The sequence below is a fragment of the Argopecten irradians genome, chromosome 4 (genome assembly GCF_041381155.1).
Source record: "Argopecten irradians isolate NY chromosome 4, Ai_NY, whole genome shotgun sequence".
NCBI lineage: Eukaryota > Metazoa > Mollusca > Bivalvia > Pectinida > Pectinidae > Argopecten > Argopecten irradians.
Genome location: NC_091137.1, coordinates 38,866,502 through 38,888,935, shown reverse-complemented (window position 1 = coordinate 38,888,935; position 22,434 = coordinate 38,866,502). Strand labels below are relative to the sequence as shown.

At 34.6% G+C, this 22,434-nt stretch overlaps 1 protein-coding gene across 1 annotated transcript in view; it reads right to left on the bottom strand.

Moving 5' to 3' along the window:
* LOC138322284 (xanthine dehydrogenase/oxidase-like) overlaps positions 1–22,434 on the bottom strand; it is a 37,638-nt gene that overhangs the window by 3,657 nt on the left and 11,547 nt on the right. Inside the window, exons 8-37 of the mRNA XM_069266322.1 lie at positions 22,109–22,228; positions 20,888–20,962; positions 18,648–18,829; positions 18,311–18,419; positions 15,222–15,348; positions 14,575–14,636; positions 14,114–14,236; positions 12,738–12,879; positions 11,964–12,119; positions 11,592–11,662; positions 11,090–11,189; positions 9,843–9,946; positions 9,473–9,657; positions 8,868–9,015; positions 8,160–8,337; positions 7,602–7,780; positions 7,343–7,462; positions 6,848–7,069; positions 6,392–6,455; positions 5,961–6,030; positions 5,221–5,308; positions 4,833–4,919; positions 3,846–4,037; positions 3,069–3,214; positions 2,466–2,547; positions 1,483–1,578; positions 930–1,058; positions 630–704; positions 358–410; positions 30–144 (exon numbers count right to left, since the gene is read on the bottom strand). Coding sequence (XP_069122423.1) covers positions 30–144; positions 358–410; positions 630–704; positions 930–1,058; positions 1,483–1,578; positions 2,466–2,547; positions 3,069–3,214; positions 3,846–4,037; positions 4,833–4,919; positions 5,221–5,308; positions 5,961–6,030; positions 6,392–6,455; positions 6,848–7,069; positions 7,343–7,462; positions 7,602–7,780; positions 8,160–8,337; positions 8,868–9,015; positions 9,473–9,657; positions 9,843–9,946; positions 11,090–11,189; positions 11,592–11,662; positions 11,964–12,119; positions 12,738–12,879; positions 14,114–14,236; positions 14,575–14,636; positions 15,222–15,348; positions 18,311–18,419; positions 18,648–18,829; positions 20,888–20,962; positions 22,109–22,228 — 3,600 coding nt within the window. The remainder of the gene's footprint in view (positions 1–29; positions 145–357; positions 411–629; positions 705–929; positions 1,059–1,482; positions 1,579–2,465; positions 2,548–3,068; positions 3,215–3,845; positions 4,038–4,832; positions 4,920–5,220; positions 5,309–5,960; positions 6,031–6,391; positions 6,456–6,847; positions 7,070–7,342; positions 7,463–7,601; positions 7,781–8,159; positions 8,338–8,867; positions 9,016–9,472; positions 9,658–9,842; positions 9,947–11,089; positions 11,190–11,591; positions 11,663–11,963; positions 12,120–12,737; positions 12,880–14,113; positions 14,237–14,574; positions 14,637–15,221; positions 15,349–18,310; positions 18,420–18,647; positions 18,830–20,887; positions 20,963–22,108; positions 22,229–22,434) is intronic.

Here is a 22,434-nt window from a genome sequence, read left to right as displayed (position 1 = left end):
TAACTCAAACCGTTACAGATAACACATACCTGATGTTCGCCAGTTAAAACATCGATCTCTACCTCAGTACATGCACTGCCATAGGTAAAGTAGTGAGCATGAATCCCAGTGTGGGTTTGAAAGTTGTATCCTTCTGTGCGTAATCTAGAAGAAACATTTTTTGTCGTCTTAATATAAAAAAAAATGCTCATTTTGAAGAAAAAAAAGAGAAAAAAATGGAAAGGCTCATTTCGAAGTAATGAAAATGCTAGAAGAAACAAAATAATTTTTGTCGTCTTAATATTAACAATAAATATAATAAATGCGCATTTTTTAAAAATGCTGATTAATAGAAATAGCAATGAAAAGTTTGCTTACTTAAAGAATCCTGTTGCAGAAAGACTGACTCTCGAAAAGTAAGCAGTCATCACCTAGCAATGCAAAACATAACAAGTTAGACCTGATGCCAAGTTATTTTGATGAAACAAAAACACACGCGATATTTCATCTAATGATCCTCCATATCTGAGGTACTTATTGAAATTTTATACGCTGGTTTACAATACTGCTTTTCAAATCTGGTATCCATCGTCAGCCATTATTTACTACATATTAAGACTACGATTTAAACAATAAAGAAGTGTTCTCACCCAAGCATGCCATCCGCCTTCTGGATCATTCTCTTTTATAGGAGCCAGTCTCTCCTTTATTTTCCTGCAGGCATCCTATTAGCAAAATTATTCACACTTATTTATAGTGAACAACTAAATGACGCATTGTACATTTAGACCATGCATTGCAATTTGACATGAGATTTTATCTTTTTTGATATAATATTTTGTTAGTATACAAATGTACATGTATCTATTAAGTATTCAAAGGCAGTGAATTTCAATATACATCTTTTAGTATAACTTATTTATTTAATAACGTCCCTACAACGTACTTACCAGCACGGCGCCGGCGTATAGGTCGGTACCTGTACTTCCGCTTGTTTCAAACGTGTTGGGTACCGTTGTCGTACTAGTTTCAGCTATTATAATCTTCTCATGTGGGATTTCCAATACAGTGGCCGCAATCTACCAAATATGTTATATTGTAGGACTAAACACACATACGACTTAGATATAATATACAGCTAAAATATGGATTATTAAATGACCTCAACACAATGTACATGTAATTAGCTGTAATAACATCATTATCGTCAGTAAGTTTGCAATTATTGCGAATTCGAATTCATGAATATATCATTACTCTTTACAATTCAAAATGAAGTAAGCGCTAAAATTTGATAACGCGTTTTCTCGGAAGATTGCTATGATCGCGAGAAATTGATCCACGAAGTATTGAGAAATGATAGATTCATATAAACCTTGAAAGCCAGAATGCGAACATTTTAAAAACACTATGATGTTTTGTTTTTCTCGTTTATAATTGATAATTTTGAAAATTTTGACTCCCTGAATAACCAGCTATACGGTTCGTACGCCAATTACGTACCTGGATCATTTTTGTGTGTAGTCCCTGTCCTAGCTCTGCACCACCATGAGCCAGACGTACGGATCCGTCTTTATAAACATGAACCAAAGCTCCCGCCTTTAAAACATTTGTCATATAACTGTACTTATTTCTGCATCGTTTTTGTAATTGTCATAAAATTTCACTTATTATTGTAACACTTAACCTAATATCATAACACTCCACTTATTATCATGACACTTAGCTTATAATTGTAACACTTCACTAATAATAACAGATAATTTCTTATTATAAAAATCATATATCATCATAACTCTTTACTTCATATCGTTACACTTCACTTATCATGCCTATCCAGCCGTATGGCAGGTGTTCTCGACTGTATTCCCATGTTTTAGGAATCCCTGCTCACTGATATGAGCATCCTCGATACTCCAGGGGTTCCGATCACTTTCGATCTCTACACCCCTGGACTATCTCATAGTGAAATTGAAGGCAGCTCAGCGGAAAACATTTGACCAATTACAGGCTAGCAAAGATTTCCTTTGAAGACTACAGAGAGAGCGACGCCTAACATCAAAGCCACACAGTCAACCACAGTGTACCGTTATACGACTCTTTTGATGTACATCAAATGACTAAATTACCTGTTCTATTATGTTGCCTCCAGTTTTACTATGAGATAGTCCAGGGGTGTAGAGATCGTAAGTGATCGGAACCCCTGGAATATCGAGGATGGGATATGAGGATAAGGACAACAAGGTATCGCCAATATTAAAGTCCGTGTTACATGTCGAGAATATTGTCGCCACTTTCAGTCGTTCAGATAAACATATCTGATACACTAAAAATGAGTTACGCCTAATAGTTTTAAATATATATATTCTTTTTCGATTCACGTGCAATGTTATTTTTACAAGATAACATAATATATATACTACGCGTTTTATTTGATGACTTTATATACACTAGAAAAGTTTTTGAATAGAGTTTAAATAATAAACCTGGTTTAGGAACAAGGGCGGATAGCCAATCGGAAGCATAGCTGGTACAACTGAAATCCCCCTCTTCTTCCAGCGATTAGCACTAGATAAAACAAAACACAATGTTACATCATCCATATTAACATTATTTTCTAATGTGAAAAAATAGATACACAAAATGTATATTTACTCTACTAGATTGTATTAAAATATTACGCAAGATTTGCAACAGCGTTAAACAGGTTAAAGTCTAACATCGAAAAGTGACTTAACCATTCGTGTAAAAACTGAAACAACCAAGAATGAATTAGGCGAAACATAAGTTAATGAAAACAATAGGGAGAAGTGTTTTAAATGTCTGTTATTGGCATGATGCCTTACTCTTAGGAATATGTTGTTTTAAATGACGCCATATCATAAAACTTTAAGTTGCTTTACATTAGTATTAAATTACTAACCTGTTCATTGTCCGGATATTTTCTAATCTCTGTCGTTATACAGTCGTTTTTTATATCCTGTTTCTTAACCTTAGTATTTAAATGATGTCATACTGTTGTAAACTAAAAAAACAGACACCGACTTCTCTTTCACCGTTATAACTTACCTTAGTTTCAGATTACTGACCTGTTGAATTTCCGGATATTTTCTATCCGTTTGTCGTATTCGCTATCACTTTTACACTCTTGCCAACAGCGGTACAGGTTGTCGTCATTGATAGGCATATGGAATGGTGTCACTGCACCTTGTCGCAAAATATTTTTGCTCCGTACCTATACAAAATTCAAAACAAAGGACAAAAGTTTTCTAGTTGGATTATTACAAGTGCACCGTACCTTATTATCTATCAAATTATGATTGCTTATAGTGAAGTCGAAACAATATTCGGGAAAGGAGGAACACGCTAGATACCTGTGTGAGCCAAAGAGGCTGTATGGTGCATTTCCAATTTAGGATTGTCTTTTGGTTGGTTGGTTGTTGGTTGGCTGGTTGTTTGATGTGGTTAACTTCATATTAATACCAAGTGTCCTTTATGAAATGTCTCCCGTGTGTGTGGTGTGTTGCGTGTGTGAAGTGCGTGCGTGTTTTTGAGTGACTGTAGTACATTTATTTTATGACAAAAATAAAATAAATTTCAACACGTACTCGTGGTTCATTTGGAATTAAATATATATTGATAATTTTTCATCTTCCCAATAAAATTATTAGGACTTGATTAGTTTGATACATGTATATGGTTAACCTCTAACAAAAATACCATGACAGCTGAATGATTCGGTCTTTAATAAGACGTTTAAATCATATCTAATTTAATAATTTTTGAAACTCCTTTGACAGATTATCTTTGTTTCACAGGAATGAAAATGTTTATGACGACGACATAACTTTCGATGAAACACCTACTTGTTCCACTGGTATGTTCAGGTTGAAAGCCACTTTTTGTATCATCGACTCGACCACGAACAAGGCTTGTGGAGAACCAAATCCTCTGAAGGCAGTGTTAGACGGCAAGTTCGTGCGACACAATCTGCCTTCAGCTTTCATGTTCGTGAAGTCATAACATCCTTGGGTCAGGAACATACAGGCTTGCATTATCTGCCAAAACAGATTAATAGTTTTTTTTTCTTCCACGATTAGACGAAGAGAGAACAAGAGACACATGAGTCTTAATAAATACCTGAGTTCTGATACAGTGTTACACAAAGGCGTGTAAACACTATATTGGTCCCTTGCATCTATCTTTTTTTACGAATGATTATCAGAATATTACATTGTAGGGCCTACGTGTTCATGTGATTTATCATTCTTATTACATATGTAATAATAGCGGTTACACTTTGTATTGAAAAGAGAACTGATAATGATACACCCTGCTGCGTTAAATACTAATCATGCAACGCTGATATGAAATCAAAATTCATTATTTCTTTTGTCATTATTGGCATGGTTGTCTAACAAGTAATTAAAGATGCTCCACCGCCGACAGAGCACAAATGATATTCATCATTTGAACAATGATTGGTGTTTAATCGTATATATATATATGCCTAATTAACACAAAAATAACATATAAAATAATTTATTTCGCCTTTGGTGCATGGGGAATCATTACTTCATTCCATATAGGATATAGTGCAACGGATTTTTTTCGGGATGCAATTAATTATTTTTCATATCTTAACTTGAAGTAAAATTGGAATATCAAACTTTTCAATAGTGGTAATGGTGTAAAGTAAGTAATTTTTGTAACTAAAGAAAAATACTAAATCGTCTTCTCCTGTTTTTGATGATGAAAAAAATACCATTTGTCAGCTTTGGAGCATCTTTAAGTAACACTGTATACATATTAAATAGATGTATTTTTTTAAATAAAATATATTGGATCCTTACAAACGGACTTAGATCTGTCGAGTATCCTGCACCGAAGAAGAACTTCACATCAACACCAACTATTTGTCCGTCCTTTTTGTAATACAGCTTGTAAAGGATGAAGGGAATTTAAATCAGAAATGCATATCAATTTGAGTAAGAATTGTACAAGAACTGCATGCAAACAATGAAAAGTTATCAATATTGAATAAATAGGTGAATTCCTGGCAGTTATTTTTAATTAAGATATGATCTTCAAAGGTAATTATGTAATTGTTATAATTACTGTATACTAAGATGTTCTTTAGGTTGCCTACTGGTCAATGTCTGGTCAAATCTAATGGAAATTTCGTATTAAGGACAAATCCCTAGTTCCCGTTGTTAATATTTCCTCCAGTAAAACACTTACCTGGTATAGAGCCTTCACGGGGTGCCGTTTACCAGTAACCCGTACATCAACTTCTCTATCAAATACACATCTGACTGGTTGATTAGTCCTGTAATCAAAGGATTGACAATTGTTAATACTTTAAAGTTTATACTAACCTACTTAGGTAGAAGCAATATGCTTTCAAATCAAAATGACATTACTTTCAAACATCAATGCCAGATGAAGACAACGGTGGTCGGAAATGAACTTGTGCGATTTTGCTTTGATTTAGAAATCATCGAAAGTTAATCGCACACAAGGTTTAAGTTATTCTAATACTGTAAATGTGTATATTTTCGCGAGTAGATATTTTCGCCAAGTAATCTGTTAAACTGTGTGTGATGTGACAATTGTCGCACTCTGTATCTATAATATAATTCCTCACCCGTCAATATTTTATTTTAAAAAATCTTTTCGCGTGTAGATACATACGCAGACATTTTATTTTAAACGCGTGTAGAGCGAAATAAGCGAATATTTCTTTACGACATTTAATTGAATGTATGTTTTAGTTTCATTTCTATATAAAAGAAAAGATATTCCATTAAATTTATTCCGTTGTGACCAAATAAAAACTAGCTTGCAAACACTTTACAACAATACAAGTTAAAATCGGATTCAAACAATTGATGGCTGGTAGGCCAAAAGTGATAAAAATAAAACAAAGAAAAGATTCATGTAGAAAAATGTTGATAGACGGAATAAATGTTGTTACGTACTTCCATGCACCTACGGCCGCGATACCAGCAGTTATTATAGAGTTGGTAGCTTTCCCACCGAATCCACCACCTGTAATGTAATCCATAAGTCAAAATGAAAAGCGTAAATTGCATTCACATATTTTTTTATGATAAGCAGCTTTATGCAAGTGAAAATTTAAAACTTCATGTGATAGAATTAAGAAAAAATGCTAAAATTTGATTTTGCTAAAAGAATTCAATTTGACAAAATCTACAACACTACCGAAAACTTTTGAAGACAAAGATAACTTACTCTTTCAAACAAGCAATACTGATAACGATAATGATATATTTCCCGCTATGAATAGCACAAATATACCCAGAACATAAACACTAAAATTATTTTGAAATATAATTGTTATCGTTAAGACATAAATACCCTCTACTGCTTGTGAAAAAGTTTTGCTAACCTGCTCGTTTAACTCTTACAGAAATCCGACTGCTCTCTAATCCGAGGAATTTAGCAATCTCGTCCTATATAACAGCAATAGAAAACTGTTAATCAAGCTTTATGTATGATAAGTATATTAATGGTTTATTATAGTATTTAAAGTTATTATGCATCATTCATCCATTTAACCGAAAAACATTTACGATGAATGATGAAATCATCTTAAACAGCTATCAGGGTTATTAATTTCGATTGTAATTCGAGCACTGCGTTTTATTAAACTAAAAGTAATTTTTCAGACAGATTTAACACCTGTGCAGTGGAATTCAAACTCAAGGAATGAAAGAGTCTGCTGTGTATTGTCAGTACATACACTATACAGTATATATGCCATCGATACTCCAGCTCCCTCTGCATCAAGTCCCTGTGCCTCTACATTCCAAACCTACACCTGTTGATTGCAGTGACAGATTACCTGTACTTGCGTTACACCTTGTGTAGAGCTAACAATGTCGACTTCATGCTGTTCTTTCCTGGGTACGACCACAGTTGACTGAGGTTCCAAGTACATATGTTCCTGTGACCCAGTCTCACAGCCCCCCTCTACGACGAAGTCTGCCTCTGTCTCGGCCTTCTCCATACTTCCACTCGCCACTCGATAAGGATCGCCTAAAAAACTTTCCTTCAGGATGGCATCCTGAATGACAGACAAAAAATTATGTATTAATCATTTAACATTATTGCAATGACCAATGTTATTTCTTGATTACAACCAAATGTAATACGGTAAACGTAACAATAACCATTTTTGTTTGCTTAAAATTTGATTACACCAAAAAACAAGAACGTTTACAGAAGACAATATTGACTTTGTCTTTTGACAAAATCAACAATACTAAAAAAGGTAAACCCTTTAACTTTACTCATTATGTGTCTGGTTCTAATGACGGAGTTTGTTTCGCATTCCTACCTCTAGGGATATGATTGCTTCTAAAGGTTCGTAGGTCACTTTGACCAGTTTGACAGCACGGCTTGCAACTTCTCTGCTTACTGCTAGGATGGCACCGATCACCTGTCCATTATACATCACCTATAACAAAAAAGACAATACGAGTAGATACTTTTCCGGTTACTCATTCGTCAGTCATTTGTCATTTTGAAACAGATTACACGCTGTCCGAGGAAGTTAAGGAGAGATGGTATTTGTTACAAGATCATTTCATTAGTACCTCATTTTCACAGAACAGCGTATCATCCGGAGCTAATGGTCCGTATTTGTTGTGAAAAGGAACGTCTTTGTGGTCTATGTAGTCGACGACACCATCTATTGCTAAAGCTGCTGACACGTCCACAGACAGTATCTTGGCATGGGCATGCGCACTGGTTACAACTCCCGCGAATAATTCGTCTGAAACCATATGATATATGGTTATCACAGTGCAATTCAATTCTAGATCATGAAATATAAGAGTGAGGTAGATAAGTAAAAGTATTATCTAGTATTATTTGCAAAAGACGTTGCCTCTCAAAGGGATAAGTACATGTGTCGATGAGTCGTGAGGAAATTTAGGCTAAGGAAACATTACATCAAATGACTTTATGTCGATTTTGAGATACCAAAATGACGAGAGTGAAGTACGATTCATCACCAATTAGACACATCTTCCGGTGATTGCGACGTCTTAATTTTGTGACATGACAATTACCTGAAGGTGGGACTACTCGGACTAAATTGTACTTTACCCACGTCGTGTTGGTATCTCGAAACCCCCGTATTATATACACACTTGTCGAATTTGGAATGTCGTCTACAAATTGAGCCTCGCCAGCAGTGATGTATTCAGACGTCACGTTAGGAATAGGTTTCCACACAGCGTGAGTACCGTCCTCGTCAGGGACATCATACACCTGTACCCCGGATGTTGGGACAGTCGAGAAATCTGTGCTATTATCAGATGAACCTGTCTGGTTAAAAAAGGCAGTCATTGATGTGAAACCGCGAATATTGAAGTATTCGTATGTATTACAGAAACCGATCAATTTGAGAATGTTCAATCCTTTCTCAATACTCATGATGTCATTACAACACATACATATTTAAACATATGGGAAGTTAAACAGAGTACAATGAACAGCATTAGCTAGGAGATCCTCTGAACAGCAGCCAGGAGATCCTCCCAACAGCAGCCAGGAGATCCTCTCAACAGCAGCCAGGAGATCCTTTGAACAGCAGCAAGGATATCCTCTGAACAGCAGCCAGGAGATCCTCTGAACAGCAGCCAGGAGATCCTCCCAACAGCAGCCAGGAGATCCTCTCAACAGCAGCCAGGAGATCCTTTGAACAGCAGCAAGGATATCCTCTGAACAGCAGCCATGAAATCCTCATAGTAAGCGTCGTCATACGCTATACAACGAAAGATATTATCTAATAGATCTCACCTTAATTCAAAATTCCTCAACAACATCTTATAAACAATGGCATAGCATAAACCTACCTCAAGTTTTGCCTTTATCGTCATGAAGAATTTTAAGAAAAAGCTGCATGCTAGTGTAGTCCTAAAAGACGAGTTGGCATATGCTGTACTTTGGAGCTCGGTAACCAGACAATCAGTGACCGTCTCTAATGTATCCTCACACCAGGTTCTGTCAAGTATAACGAAGTGAATTGAAGAAGGTATTGGTTCAAGTGAAATTAAACTTTGATGTAGTTAGAAGGTCAATAACCAATCTATTGATGGATTTTAATATAGGAATCAGGTTTAAAAATACGGCCCTGTTTAATAACCAATCTATTGATGGATTTTAATATAGGAATCAGGTTTAAAAATACGGCCCTGTTTCATGACGTTCCTTAACCTAACTTAACATTCCCCATGGGTAAGCATTATAGAAAATTCTTTAACTTAAGATATTTTCCTTAACTTCTGTAATGCAATCCTATTGGAATTTATTCTTTCTGTCTAGAGATGCAACATATCTGTAGATCACAGTGAGTGTAATATAAGACAAGAAGTCTTTCTACTATATAGTAATCAAATGATAAGCTGATACTGAACGGTGTGATGAAATGTTATCAGTGGTATTGCGCATGCATGCTTACCTCTTAATAGCCAAATTTGCCGATTTCTTGGCCAGTACTGGTTTATTGTCTGTGCCTCCGAACGCCAGCCTCAAATTTTGAACAACGTTCGTACCCTTCTCGAACTGTACATACATCCCAGTGGTGACAATGCCGTAGTCAAAGCCACGACGTTTAGGCTGTTTTATACCCAAGATGTATTCGTCCTAAAATAATTAAAACTAATCTATTACGAAGTTTCTACGGGTAAAATGACATCAAGTGTTGCCTAATCTAATTACAATTACAATGTTTTTATTAAATGATCCCAAATTAAAGCATTAAATTCATTTAGAACCTTTCGCTCACGCGATAAACTTTCGATACACTTTGATTTTAAAAGATAACGTACTTCTGACATCAAAGGAACCCTTATAGAGACTAGTATTTGATCTCGGAAGCCGCCGTCCTGTACATTTTTGATGAACTCGTCATCCATAGGAATCATTCGGACTCCTGAAATAGAAATGTCAATATAAACACGTGTAATATACTGTAAATATGCAAATAAAAATATCATTATTTCTGATAAGTCTGATATCCGTCCCAAAAAAACCGTTCGAATAAAATAACTCCTAAAATATATGTGTATATATATATTACGTGAATCACAACATTAGTCGAGATGATTAATTAAAATGTAGTTTTCTTCTTGATTAGCGCTGAGCTTAAAGATGCTCCACCGCCGACAGAGTATAAATGATATTTATTATTTGAACAATAATTAGTGTTTAATCATGTATACATAGGTCTAATTAACACAAAAATAATATAAAATAATTTATTTTGCCTTTGGGTCATGAGCAATCAGTACTTCATTCCATATAGGATATAGTGCCACGGAATTTTTTCGGGATGCAATTAATTATTTTTTTATTTTTGATTTGAAGTAAAATTAGAAGCTCAAACTTTTCAATGGCGGTAATGGTGTAAAGTAAGTAACTTTTGTAACTGAATAAAAATACTAAATCGTCTACTGCTGTTTTTGAAAATGAAAAAATTCCGTTTGTCAGCGGTGGAGCATCTTTAAAAGGAATGGGACAAATGGTTTCGCCGTAGAGCCGTGATGGCCGACTAGTTAAGATGTCTCGACATACTACCACAAGCCCTCCACCTCTGGCATGCGTTTTCGTATCTCATGTGGTAAGGTCGTCACGCAATTATCGCTGCTTGTGTACTTACTCCTCTACCAACAAATCTGGCATACATTTAACTGATAATAGGACAATACACAAATAAAACCAAAAACCCAGAAGGTTTCTCCTAGTCCGCTAAACCTGCTTATATTATTAGGCTTTTTGTTTTAATTTTGCCTAATATATACGCAATTTTTTTTTTAAAGCCTAATAATATAGGCAGGTTTAGCGGACTAGGTTTCTCCATGTTTGTGCAATGTGACCGGGTAGTAAGTACAATATGATCGTCTTTGGCTGTGTGCCTTAATAAGATAGGACTTCAAACCATGGAATTTCTAGTTTTTACAAGGAAATACAACACTGCCATAGCCTGGCCCCAAACACACAAATACAACATAACAGAGAAGACAGTCCTCCAATGACAATAGCTATGATAGTTTAGAAACGTAAATCTAAACCAAACCTCCATCCATCGTTTGAAGTTCTAACGAGGCTCCAGAGGCCAGGAAAAACGTTTTCATGTCAAGGTTTGGTATTTCACTCATCACGTGACCCCCAAGCGTCTGGAAAATTCAATAAAAATATATTTTAGTGATTTAGCATGATAAAAATCCAAATATTTTTAAAAGTATGAAAATAAGAAATATTGCAATGTGTGTAGATTTACAAACATGGAACAGTACACAAATGTGATATTACGGTATAGCACTTTAAATTCGCGGGGTCAAATTTTCACGGTTTCCAAAACGGAGAATATTCGCGGAAGCTCAATTTTTACGGTTCGGAAATTTCTATATATTTTGAAATATTGTTCCAAGGTACGTCATGGAATTTTTTAATGTTTCGCTGGTGTTTAGCATTCGCAGATTAAAGTGCAAACGTGAATATAGCGAGAATAAACCACCCGCAAATTTCAACCGCTAAACCGTATGCAAAAGAATATTCATATGAAGTGTGAGACTTACAGCAGTGTTTCTGATCTGGTCCACACCAACCCACCGTAAAACGTCTACCATAGCCATTGCTGTCTTGTTAGCTGTAATGAAAATGGACTTTCATAGATATTAAGGATTTTGCATTAAAATTGCTTTCAACAAAATATACATTCAGTTAAACCCATATTAGCTTCTTTTATTATCATTTTAGAGCAGGTCAATTTAATACCTCAATTATAAATTAATTTAAAAAAAAAAGAAGAAAAAAAAGTTAAATAGAAAGTCTTATTTCTGCAAAAACGGAATTAAAACCATATTCTTGATGCTGTGAATGTGTAACGGTATTTATGAAGCAATGTTTGAGTTTGGAGTAAGGAGGAATCATACTAAAATAGTAGTTACATTTGAAGACGGTGAGATCTGACTCTAGTTCTCCCATGGTAACACTAGCACCTATACGTATCTCCGAGGAGCTGATTTGCACGCCGTGAAGTTCAGGTATGTTGGTACAGCATATGATGACTTTAGAGTTGAAATCCCCTTGACGAAGTAGGTAACCTTCATAGACACATACATAATACATGTATATCGTTTTACAAAGATATTGTCATTCGTAGACACATACATAATACATGTATATCGTTTTACTAGGATATTGTCAAACGTGTTATTTCCTAGCTTCATCTTCAACACAAAGTCTTTACACTTCAAAACCGTTTAAAAAGGGACAACTTCCCATCTATTTATATTTATTATTGTATATATTCGTATATACATGTACGCATCATGGGTCTTTCGTAAAAGTTCTATCAATAAAGTTCAAGGTAATTAAGAAAATATGTTACAATAATAAGAAAAGAAACGCATGTGGGGATATTACATATCTACTGAAAATCTGCAATATGACCATTCGAGTGATCAGATGGTGTAGTGGTTAAGCCACTCGCCTTCCACCTAGCCGGTTGGGGTTATGATCCCAGACTTGAAAAATTCAGTGATCACCTGCCTTAACACGGTACGTCTACGGGAACTCCGGTTTAACTCCCCCCCCCTCCCCCCCCCACCCACTGTTCCATACAGATTTGTGATTTGTATAAGTTATGACTTGTTTCGCAATCAATGTAAAATAAACAAAGTTTAAGTTTGTTAGATATATTGTCGCATTACAGTTCTTACCGATTGTGTTACACCCGGATACTAGTTGAGCGTCTGGGAATTTGTTGTAGAGATTCAGGAGTTCCTCGAGAGTGATTGGTCGATACCAAGTATACTTAGCACTCCTAAACTTGACCATTCTATTGTGGTATTCTGGATTCAACTGAAATTCACAGTACAAATTATTCAAATCAATAAAGATCGAACTATACAGTGTATCAATTTCTTCCAGCGAGTACTTAATCTTTATTTTCAATACTTTAGTTTGGTATTAAATTAACGTCCAATCACCGGTATCGATCTCTGTGAAATTTGTATTTATATCGGTAAAAAAGTTGCTGTGAACATAAAATTATGCTAAATAGTACCCTCTCCCTCCTGTTGTGGAAAAAAAATCATGAAACTTGACATGCGCAAAAAATGTGCAATTACCTAATTAAATCAATATATTTTTTCGTTTTCGGGTACAACTTTTCGCATAATATCGAAAGCAATTCTAACTCGAACGTGAACGTAAGTATTTCGGTAATAATTCTGGAAAACGTTTGTATTAATGCATGGTTGTCAGTCTTAGGTCGGGAATTTATGTATTCGTTAATATGTTAACAAAAATGGTTACGTGAACTGTTGTGTACGAGTACAGTATGTAATTGTGATATTACATACATGTAATAGAAGAGTACAATATTATCGATATGTAACACCTGGTATTTGACGAGTCAGACACCTTATGCTTCTTTAATTTAGGAGGGGACATAGAAAAATAAAAAAAAACTACAATACAAAAGAAAAATATCCAACAAACATCTATATCGTCAATTTTTTTTTACATAAATTATTTATAACGAAAAGAATTTCAATAAGGGAAATCTGCATGCGACATCTTTTTGTTAATATACGTAGTGTTCTGTATATCATAAAAAGTCTTTGAAATATGCAAGCAGATATTTAAACGAGTCACAAACACATGTGACACATGTATATTATTTCAGTTTTTTGTTTATTATCTTTGTTAAATGAATTGCAAATTCAGACATTAATTTGTCTGTTTTATCATCATCCAATATGTTATCCGAAAGTGAGCATAATGTCGTCTAACTTCTTTGTAGTTTTTGATGCATGATACTTAACATATTTTGCGCTCTTTTGGAATGTTCTGTTAAAATATTCTGTATATTTTTTATATCGATTTAGTCCTTATTTCTGAATAGTAAATAAATGGATTGTTTTCTTTTTAAATTAATTTCTTAGTCAAGAAATATTTCAACGAAACCGCATATTAGACATAAAATATCTGTATAATGCAGCTAACATACTGTAAAAGTACATTTTAAGAAAAATTAAAAAATCTTTCCTAGATAATAAATACTTCATTAATATTAAAAGAGTGCATTTACCTGTAATTCTGGAGGGAATATGACATCTTGTGTCGACACATTTCCTTCATTTGTTTTTTTAGATTCTGTTTGCACTGTTGTGTCAGATGTCTCCAAACAAAATCCTAATCCACAGGGACATTTCTGCATTAACAAACACACTGGATGAACTGATAATAATAATGATTGCAAACTCATGTTGTTTGAAATTTGACTAATTAATTTATTGACTATGTTTGCGCAGAATCGTCACATAGCATCAACACATAAGAATTAAATCACAGAAATAAACCGATCAATTTTATCTTCATTAGTGGTGCTAGTGTTTGCACAATCGCTGCCCAATTCTCTTTCAAAACTTACCTTCTCAATCACAAACAACACTGAAGATGGATCTTACAGTCGATAGATATACAGATCATACACTTTTAAATGAGCATTACATGTGAAATCCTACAATGTTTAACTTGTACAATACGTACCTCTTTGGCCGATTTGAAAGCTTCCACAATGGGTCTATACCCTGTACATCTACAGAGGTTTCCTGAAAATTAGTTAATCAATAAGGGATTTCTAAAGTTCAAACGCCTATATGTCTGATTTCAAAATACATATTCTAACATGAAATCCATAATGAACAATGAAAAGAATTTGACAAGATTCAAATTTAGGTTCAAAATTTAGAGAGTAAAAGGGATATAGCTGATGTTTTCCCTTTGCGGTAAAAATACACCTCATTTCTAATGATAAGCAACTAGACTATACTTGTATTCTTTATATCTTTTAAAAACACCTTTGATCAAGCTATTAGCTCCGCTATTGCGCATATCAAATTCCCTAAAGATAGCCATATGTGCCGAGTAGTTAAGGTATTTACACGGATTGCTACAAATCCTCTACCTCTGGATTGTAACTTCGAAATCAATGTTTGTCAGTTACAAAAAGTTCAGAATATAAAGAAAACATCACTATAATACTGTGAAAATTGTAGATTACAACGAAAAGAATAGCAGAATACTGTGGAAAGAATAGTGAGATACAGAGGGAAAATTTTAATATCACTTTGCATAGCCAACATATCTTATCCTCTTCTAATATATTCTTACTTCTATTCCTTTATGATACCAACCTTCCAGAACTCTTTCCATTTGATCTTGTGTGGGTTCTGGGTTGTTCCTAAATAGTGTATACATGGTCATCACCATACCAGGGGTACAGAATCCACACTGAAGGCCGTGGGACTCCACAAGGCTTTTCTAAGGTTTTAGAAATCAAATTTTAATAGTACATGTATTATTCTAAACAAGATGTCCAGAGGGCCTGTATCGCTCACCTGTTGTTTTTTTCTCCGAGTAATTCTGATATTTAGTAATTAGTGATTCAAATACCACAAATAGACCCCACGATTTGTTTAATTTTGAATCCCAATATGGATGCTATAGATACCATACTAATATGCTATCCAATACATAGTTTCGGAGAGGAAGTAATTTTTGTATGAAAATTGTGATTATAATGATCATGTGCAAATGGAAGAACATGCATCAAGGCCGATATCCTCTCAAATCCTTTCTGCATTCCTTACATAAAATTAGAGGAAGTTGAATCATACATTAAAAAGCTTGATGAAACAAAATCAACTGGTATTGATGGAATAGGTCCAAGGGTTATAAAATTATGTAACGTTATTATTTCTCCCTATTTGACTTACATTATAAATTTAAGTTTATCAAAGTCTCGTTTTCCATCGTCTCTTAAAGAGGCAAGAGTGACACCATTACATAAGGGTGGCGAAAAAGACAATCTTGATAATTACAGACCTATATCTATATTACCAACTTTTTCAAAAATATTTGAAAAACATGTTATAAATCATCTTTATAAATATCTTGTAAAATACAAACTTTTACATGCTGCACAGTCAGGTTTTAGGGCTAAACATTCATGTCAGACAGCCCTAGCCTATTTGATTGATAGATGGATTGATTGCATAGATAAAAACGAAATGGTAGGAGCAATATTTATAGATTTTAGGAAGGCTTTTGACTTAGTAGATCATAATATACTTCTTCACAAGTTAAAATGTTTAAATATTTCACCGTCAAGTATTAGTTGGTTTGCTTCATACTTATGTGGCAGAGTTCAAAAAGTTCAGTATAGAAATAGCTCCTCATCACCTGAATTCATAAAATCGGGAGTTCCACAAGGATCAATACTGGGTCCTTTATTGTTTATAATTTATGTAAATGATATGCCGCTATATGTGAAAAATTGTCAAATAGATATGTATGCAGATGACAGTACTATGCATGTAAAGGGTATTGACTATACTAGTGTTACATGTCAACTACAAGAAAACTTGAATCAAATTGTAAAATGGTGTACAAATAATAACATGAAACTAAATCAACGGAAGACCAAATCTATGTTAGTTTCCAGTAAACAAAAGTCGGGTGATCATATGCCCATGGTATTGTATGCAGATAATGAGGAAATACATTCTACATCATGTCAAAAGCTTTTGGGTGTACACATCAATAAAAACCTCACTTGGGTAGAACAAGTAAAACAAGTTTTATCAAAATTTGAATGTTGATGCCAAAAAAGTTTATTACAATGCATATATTCTCCCAATAATGGACTATGCTGCTGTTGTATGGGGGAATGGCTTGACCCAAGAACAAAAAACTGCAATTACTAAAATTCAAAAACGAGCACTTAGAGTTATTTTGAACAAATCAACTTTGACTCCAAGCAAAGAGCTGTTTAAAGATACTGATGCTCTTCCTTTCGAATATAGAATTATGTATCATACATGTGTACTAGTTTATAGGTTATTAAATGATCTGGCACCGGAATATTTAAAAACTTGTTTTATTTCTTGCAATGAAATGTATCAATATGGGTTAAGATCAACGACACAAAATAAATTGATCCTACCTAGAGCACACTCTGAATTGTTCAAAAAAATCCCTCCATTACAATGGAGTTAAGCTCTGGAATAACTTACCAGCGAGTTTAAAAACTGTGCCATCACTATTTGCCTTCAAAAAGAATGTTAAAACTTACTTTTTAACAATGTATTTATCAAACTGAAATTTCTTTGCATTCTCGTTTACATGTAATTTTTATCTATATACATGTATATTATTAACACCACATAGGCTGCTGTCTCCCTATATATATAGCTAGTAGATACAATATCGTGTTTTAGTTTTTGTAAATGATTGATAAATCATTTTTATGTTTCAATGCAATGGAAATACCGGGTATGTTTGGTATTAATCAACAAAAGTTTATTTGTTTCAAAACAAAGTCTGTGTTTGAATAAATGTGAATTTGAGTGAAAAAAAAATTGACTGAAAGTTTACAATATAATAATGTTTATTCCTGTCAATATGAATGTATTACATGTTTGTTCTTGTTTTCGTCGTATTGTTGTGAGGGCCATATGTAAGATTAGTACTGTACTAAATATGTAACCCTCGTGAAATAAAGTTTTTATTATTATTATATGAAAAAAGTAGCCTAATAAACCTTTTTGGCCCCGCGCCTAAGGCCAAGGGGGGTCAGCCCTATCATTTTTACAATTTTGAATCCCCACCTTATACTGATGCTACCATTGCATAATGAGTGCTCTCCCATAATCAGTTGCAGAGAAGAAGTCATTAATATGGAAATAGCCAAATTGACCCCTTTTGACCAACGCCCCTCAGTCTGTGACCCATAAGGATGCTATCAATCAAATTTTGATGAATTCCGACGAGCGGTTATGGAGAAGTCGATTGTTGACGGACGGACGACGGACGCCGACGCCGGACGACGGACGCCACGATATGGCATAAGCTCACCTTGGTCCTTCTGACCAGGTGAGCTTATGATTATCAACGTACAGTTGGTTTAAAAACAGGAAAAAAACTTTGATTTACTGTTTTGAAGAAGAAAATATGTTTACAAAAAAAAAACCACACACACAAAAACAACTGAAGATCTTGTCTGGCAAGGATTTTATACAATTGTTCTGGACGTTTTCATCAATGATCTGATCATATCTATGTATGTTAGATTTACTGTACTGAAGAGGGGCAATACAAAGTTATTTTACAAACAGAAAACAAATCCGCTAAATGCTAAGTACTCCAATAAGGAAATCTATTGTACTGAAAAGACAAAGCGAACACTGAACATTTTACCTGATAAGGATAACATTCAACTGACCTGGACCGGATGGAGTCCATTGCGAGTACTGCCTATCCCCTCTACTGTGGTCACGGCCATTCCGTGTAGGTAACATATCGGTACAAGGCAAGCGTTCACGGTGATGTGCCTTCAATATCAATATTTCAGTAAATATCTAGCAAGTTATTTCTTTGCATATTACAGAGTTATCCCCCTTTCGAGTTCTTATCGATTGTGACGTCATTACTCAATGAGCAAAAAAAGTAGTTTTTCATGAAAATTATGACATTTCATAAAAAACATGATTTAACAATCAGTGCCTCGCGTGGGAAGATAACAATGAGTATGCAAATGTGTGGAATGTGTGTAGTCTAACCTTATTGCCTTTGTGTTGATATTGACGTAAGAAACCATCACTGTACAGGCCCCACAAGCCCCTTGTCCGCATGCCTGTTTGGTACCTGTTAGGTATACTTCTCCACACATCAAGGACAAATAGGATTTCAATGGAAAATAAACATAATTACACAACATGAATTTATATTTGACTATCTTTCTCTTTTATTTACACTAGTAAAATAGCTATTTGACTATCTTTCTCTTTTATTTACACTAGTAAAAGAGCTATTTGACTATCTTTCTCTTTTATTTACACTAGTAAAATAGCTATTTGATAGATGCATTTTGTTTTCAAAAATTACAAAGGTCAATTAAGCCGTTGACACAACATAATGGAAACATTATACATAACGTAAATTGCATGTAAATTATGTAAATAAGGATACAGGATCTTCGTAAGTACTGCAAAAGGGTCGTTTCCGGATCCGGTTCCCCAATTCGAACCTGAAGGAAAGAGAGGAAAGGTGATGAATCATTAGATTGCAGCCCGGATTTTGTAAAGTATGGCTGGAAGAAAGTGTGTTATAAAGATACCAGAAACGTGGAAAAATAATTGCTCACATATCAACACACATGAATAGGATGGTCATTGCCCGCTGTCTTCGGTAACAGACATAAAAGAAATTAAATTGAGATGAAGATATTAATCATTTTTAAAATGACTAGAGATTAGATGGCTGGATGGTTATGCTTAACAGATTAACAGCAGCGCTCGAAATTAACGCCTGTCCGTCTGCCTGTGACCGGCAGCTTTTTAGTCGGGCAGACAATTATTGCCATGTCGCTGGTCCTTTGACCCGCAACTTTTGGTCTAGATAGAGAATATACAAAACAAAAATCCGAATATGCGAATAGATTTTACTAATTAGTAAAACTATTACTTAGCTGTTACATTTTTGGTAATTATATAAACTACAAGGATGAAGGATAAATTGTAACTTTTTAAGGACTAGTAACTTTCAGCCAGAACCAGTATTTTTTCTAATGGCGGTAATGGTGTAAAGTAAGTAATTATTGTTAACTGAATAAAAATTACTTAAATCGTTACTTGCTGTTTTTGAAAATGAAAAAATTCCGGTTTGTCAGCGGTGGGCATCTTTAAAAGGGGAATGGGTCAAATGGTTTCGCAGTAGGAGCCGTGATGGCGACTAGTTAAGATGTCTCGAAATACTACCACAAGTGCCCTCCACCTCTGGATGGCGTTTCGTACTCTCATGTGGTAAGGTCGTCACGCAATTATCGCTGTTGTGTACTTACTCCTCTTACCAACAAATCTGGCATACATTTTATAACTGACTAATAGGACAATACACAAATAAAACCAAAAAACCCAGAAGGTTTCTCCTAGTCCGCTAAACCTGCCTATATTATTAGGCTTTTTGTTTTAATTTTGCCTAATATATACGCAATTTTTTTTTTTAAAAGCCTAATAATATAGGCAGTAGGTTTTAGCGGACTAGGTTTCTCCATGTTTGTGCAATGTTGACCCGGGTAGTAAAGTACAATATGATCGTCTTTGGCTGTGTGCCTTAAAAAGATAGGACTTCAAACCATGGAATTTCTAGTTTTTTACAAGGAAATAACAACACTGCCATAGCCCTGGCCCCAAACACACAAATACAACATAACAGGAGAAGACAGTCCTCCAAATGACAATAGCTATGATAGTTTTAGAAACGGTAAATCTTAACCAAACCTCCATCCATCGTTTGAAGTTCTAACGAGGCTCCAGAGGGCCAGGAAAAACGTTTATCATGTCAAGGTTTGGTATTTTCTGTTTTTAACTCATCACGTGACCCCAAGCGTCTGGAAAATTCAATAAAAATAATTTTAGTGATTTAGCATGATAAAAATCCAAATATTTTTAAAAGTATGAAAATAAGAAATATTGCAATGTGTGTAGATTTACAAACATGGAACAGTACACAAATGTTGATATTACGGTATAGCACTTTACAAATTCGCGGGGTCAAATTTACACGGTTTCCAAACGGAGAATATTCGCTGGAAGCTCAATTTTTACGTTCGGAAATTTCTATATATTTTGAAAATATTGTTCCAAGGTACGTCATGGAATTTTTTTAATGTTTCGCTGGTGTTTAGCATTACGCGCAGATTAAAGTGCAAAACGTGAATATAGCGAGAATAAACCACCCGCAATATTTTAACCGCTAAACACGTATGCAAAAGAATATTCATATGAAGTGTGAAACTTACAGCAGTGTTTCTGATCTGGTCCACACCAACCCAATCCGTAAAACGTCTACCATAGCCCATTGCTGTCTTGTTAGTCTGGTAATTGAAAATGGACTTTCATAGATAATTTAGGATTTTGCATAAAATTGCTTTCAACAAAAATATAACATTCAGTTTAAACCCATATTAGCTTCTTTTATTATCATTTTAGGGCAGGTCAATTTAATACCTCAATTATAAATTAATTTTAAAAAAAAAAGAAGAAAAAAAAGTTAAATAGAAAGTCTTATTTCTGCAAAAACGAATTAAAAACCATATTTCTTGATGCTGTGAATGTGTAACGGTATTTATGAAGCAATGTTTGAGTTTGGAGAGTAAGGAGGAATCATACTAAAATAGTAGTTACATTTGAAGACGGTGAGATCTGACTCTAGTTCTCCCATGGTAAAACACTAGCACCTATAACGTATCTCCGAGGAGCTGATTTGCACGCCGTGTTCAGTTCAGGTATGTTGGTACAGCATATGATGACTTTAGAGTTGAAATCCCCTTGACGAAGTAGGTAACCCTTCATAGACAACATACATAATACATGTATAACGTTTTACAAGGATATTATTCATTCGTAGGACACAACCAAATTACATGTATATCGTTTTTACTATGGATATTGTCAAAACGTGTTGTTTATTTCCTAGCTCATCTTCAACACAAAGTCTACTACACTATACACTTCAAAACTGTTTAAAAAGGGACAACTTCCCATCTATTTATATTTATTATTGTATATATTCGTTTATACATGTTACGCATCATGGGTCTTTCGTAAAAGTTCTATCAATAAAGTTCAAGGTAATTAAGAAAATATGTTACAATAATAAAGAAAAGAAACGCATGTGGGGATATTACATATCTACTGAAAATCTGCAATAATGACCATTCGAGTGATCAGATGGTTGTAGTGGTTAAGCCACTCGCCTTCCACCTAGCCGGTTGGGGTTATGATCCCAGACTTGAAAAATTCAAGTGATCACCTCCTGCATTAACACGGTACGTCTACGGGGGGGGAACTCCGGTTTAACTCCCCCCCCTCTCCCCCCCCCCACCCCACTGTTCCATACAGATTTGTGATTTGTATAAGTTATGAACTTGTTTCGCAATCAATGTAAAATAAACAAAGTTTAAGTTTGTTAGATATATTGTCGCATTACAGTTCTTACCGATTGTGTTACACCCGGATACTAGTTGAGCGTCTGGGAATTTGTTGTAGAGATTCAGGAGTTCCACGAGAGTGATTGGTCGATACCAAGTATACTTAGCACTCCTAAACTTGACCATTCTATTGTGGTATTCTGGATTCAACTGAAATTCACAGTACAAATTATTCAAATCAATAAAGATCGAACTATACAGTGTAATCAATTTCTTCCAGCGAGTACTTATAATCTTTATTTTCAATACTTTAGTTTGGTATTAAATTAACGTCCAATCACCGGTATCGATCTCTGTGAAATTTGTATTTATATCGGTAAAAAAGTTGCTGTGAACATAAAATTATGCTAAATAGT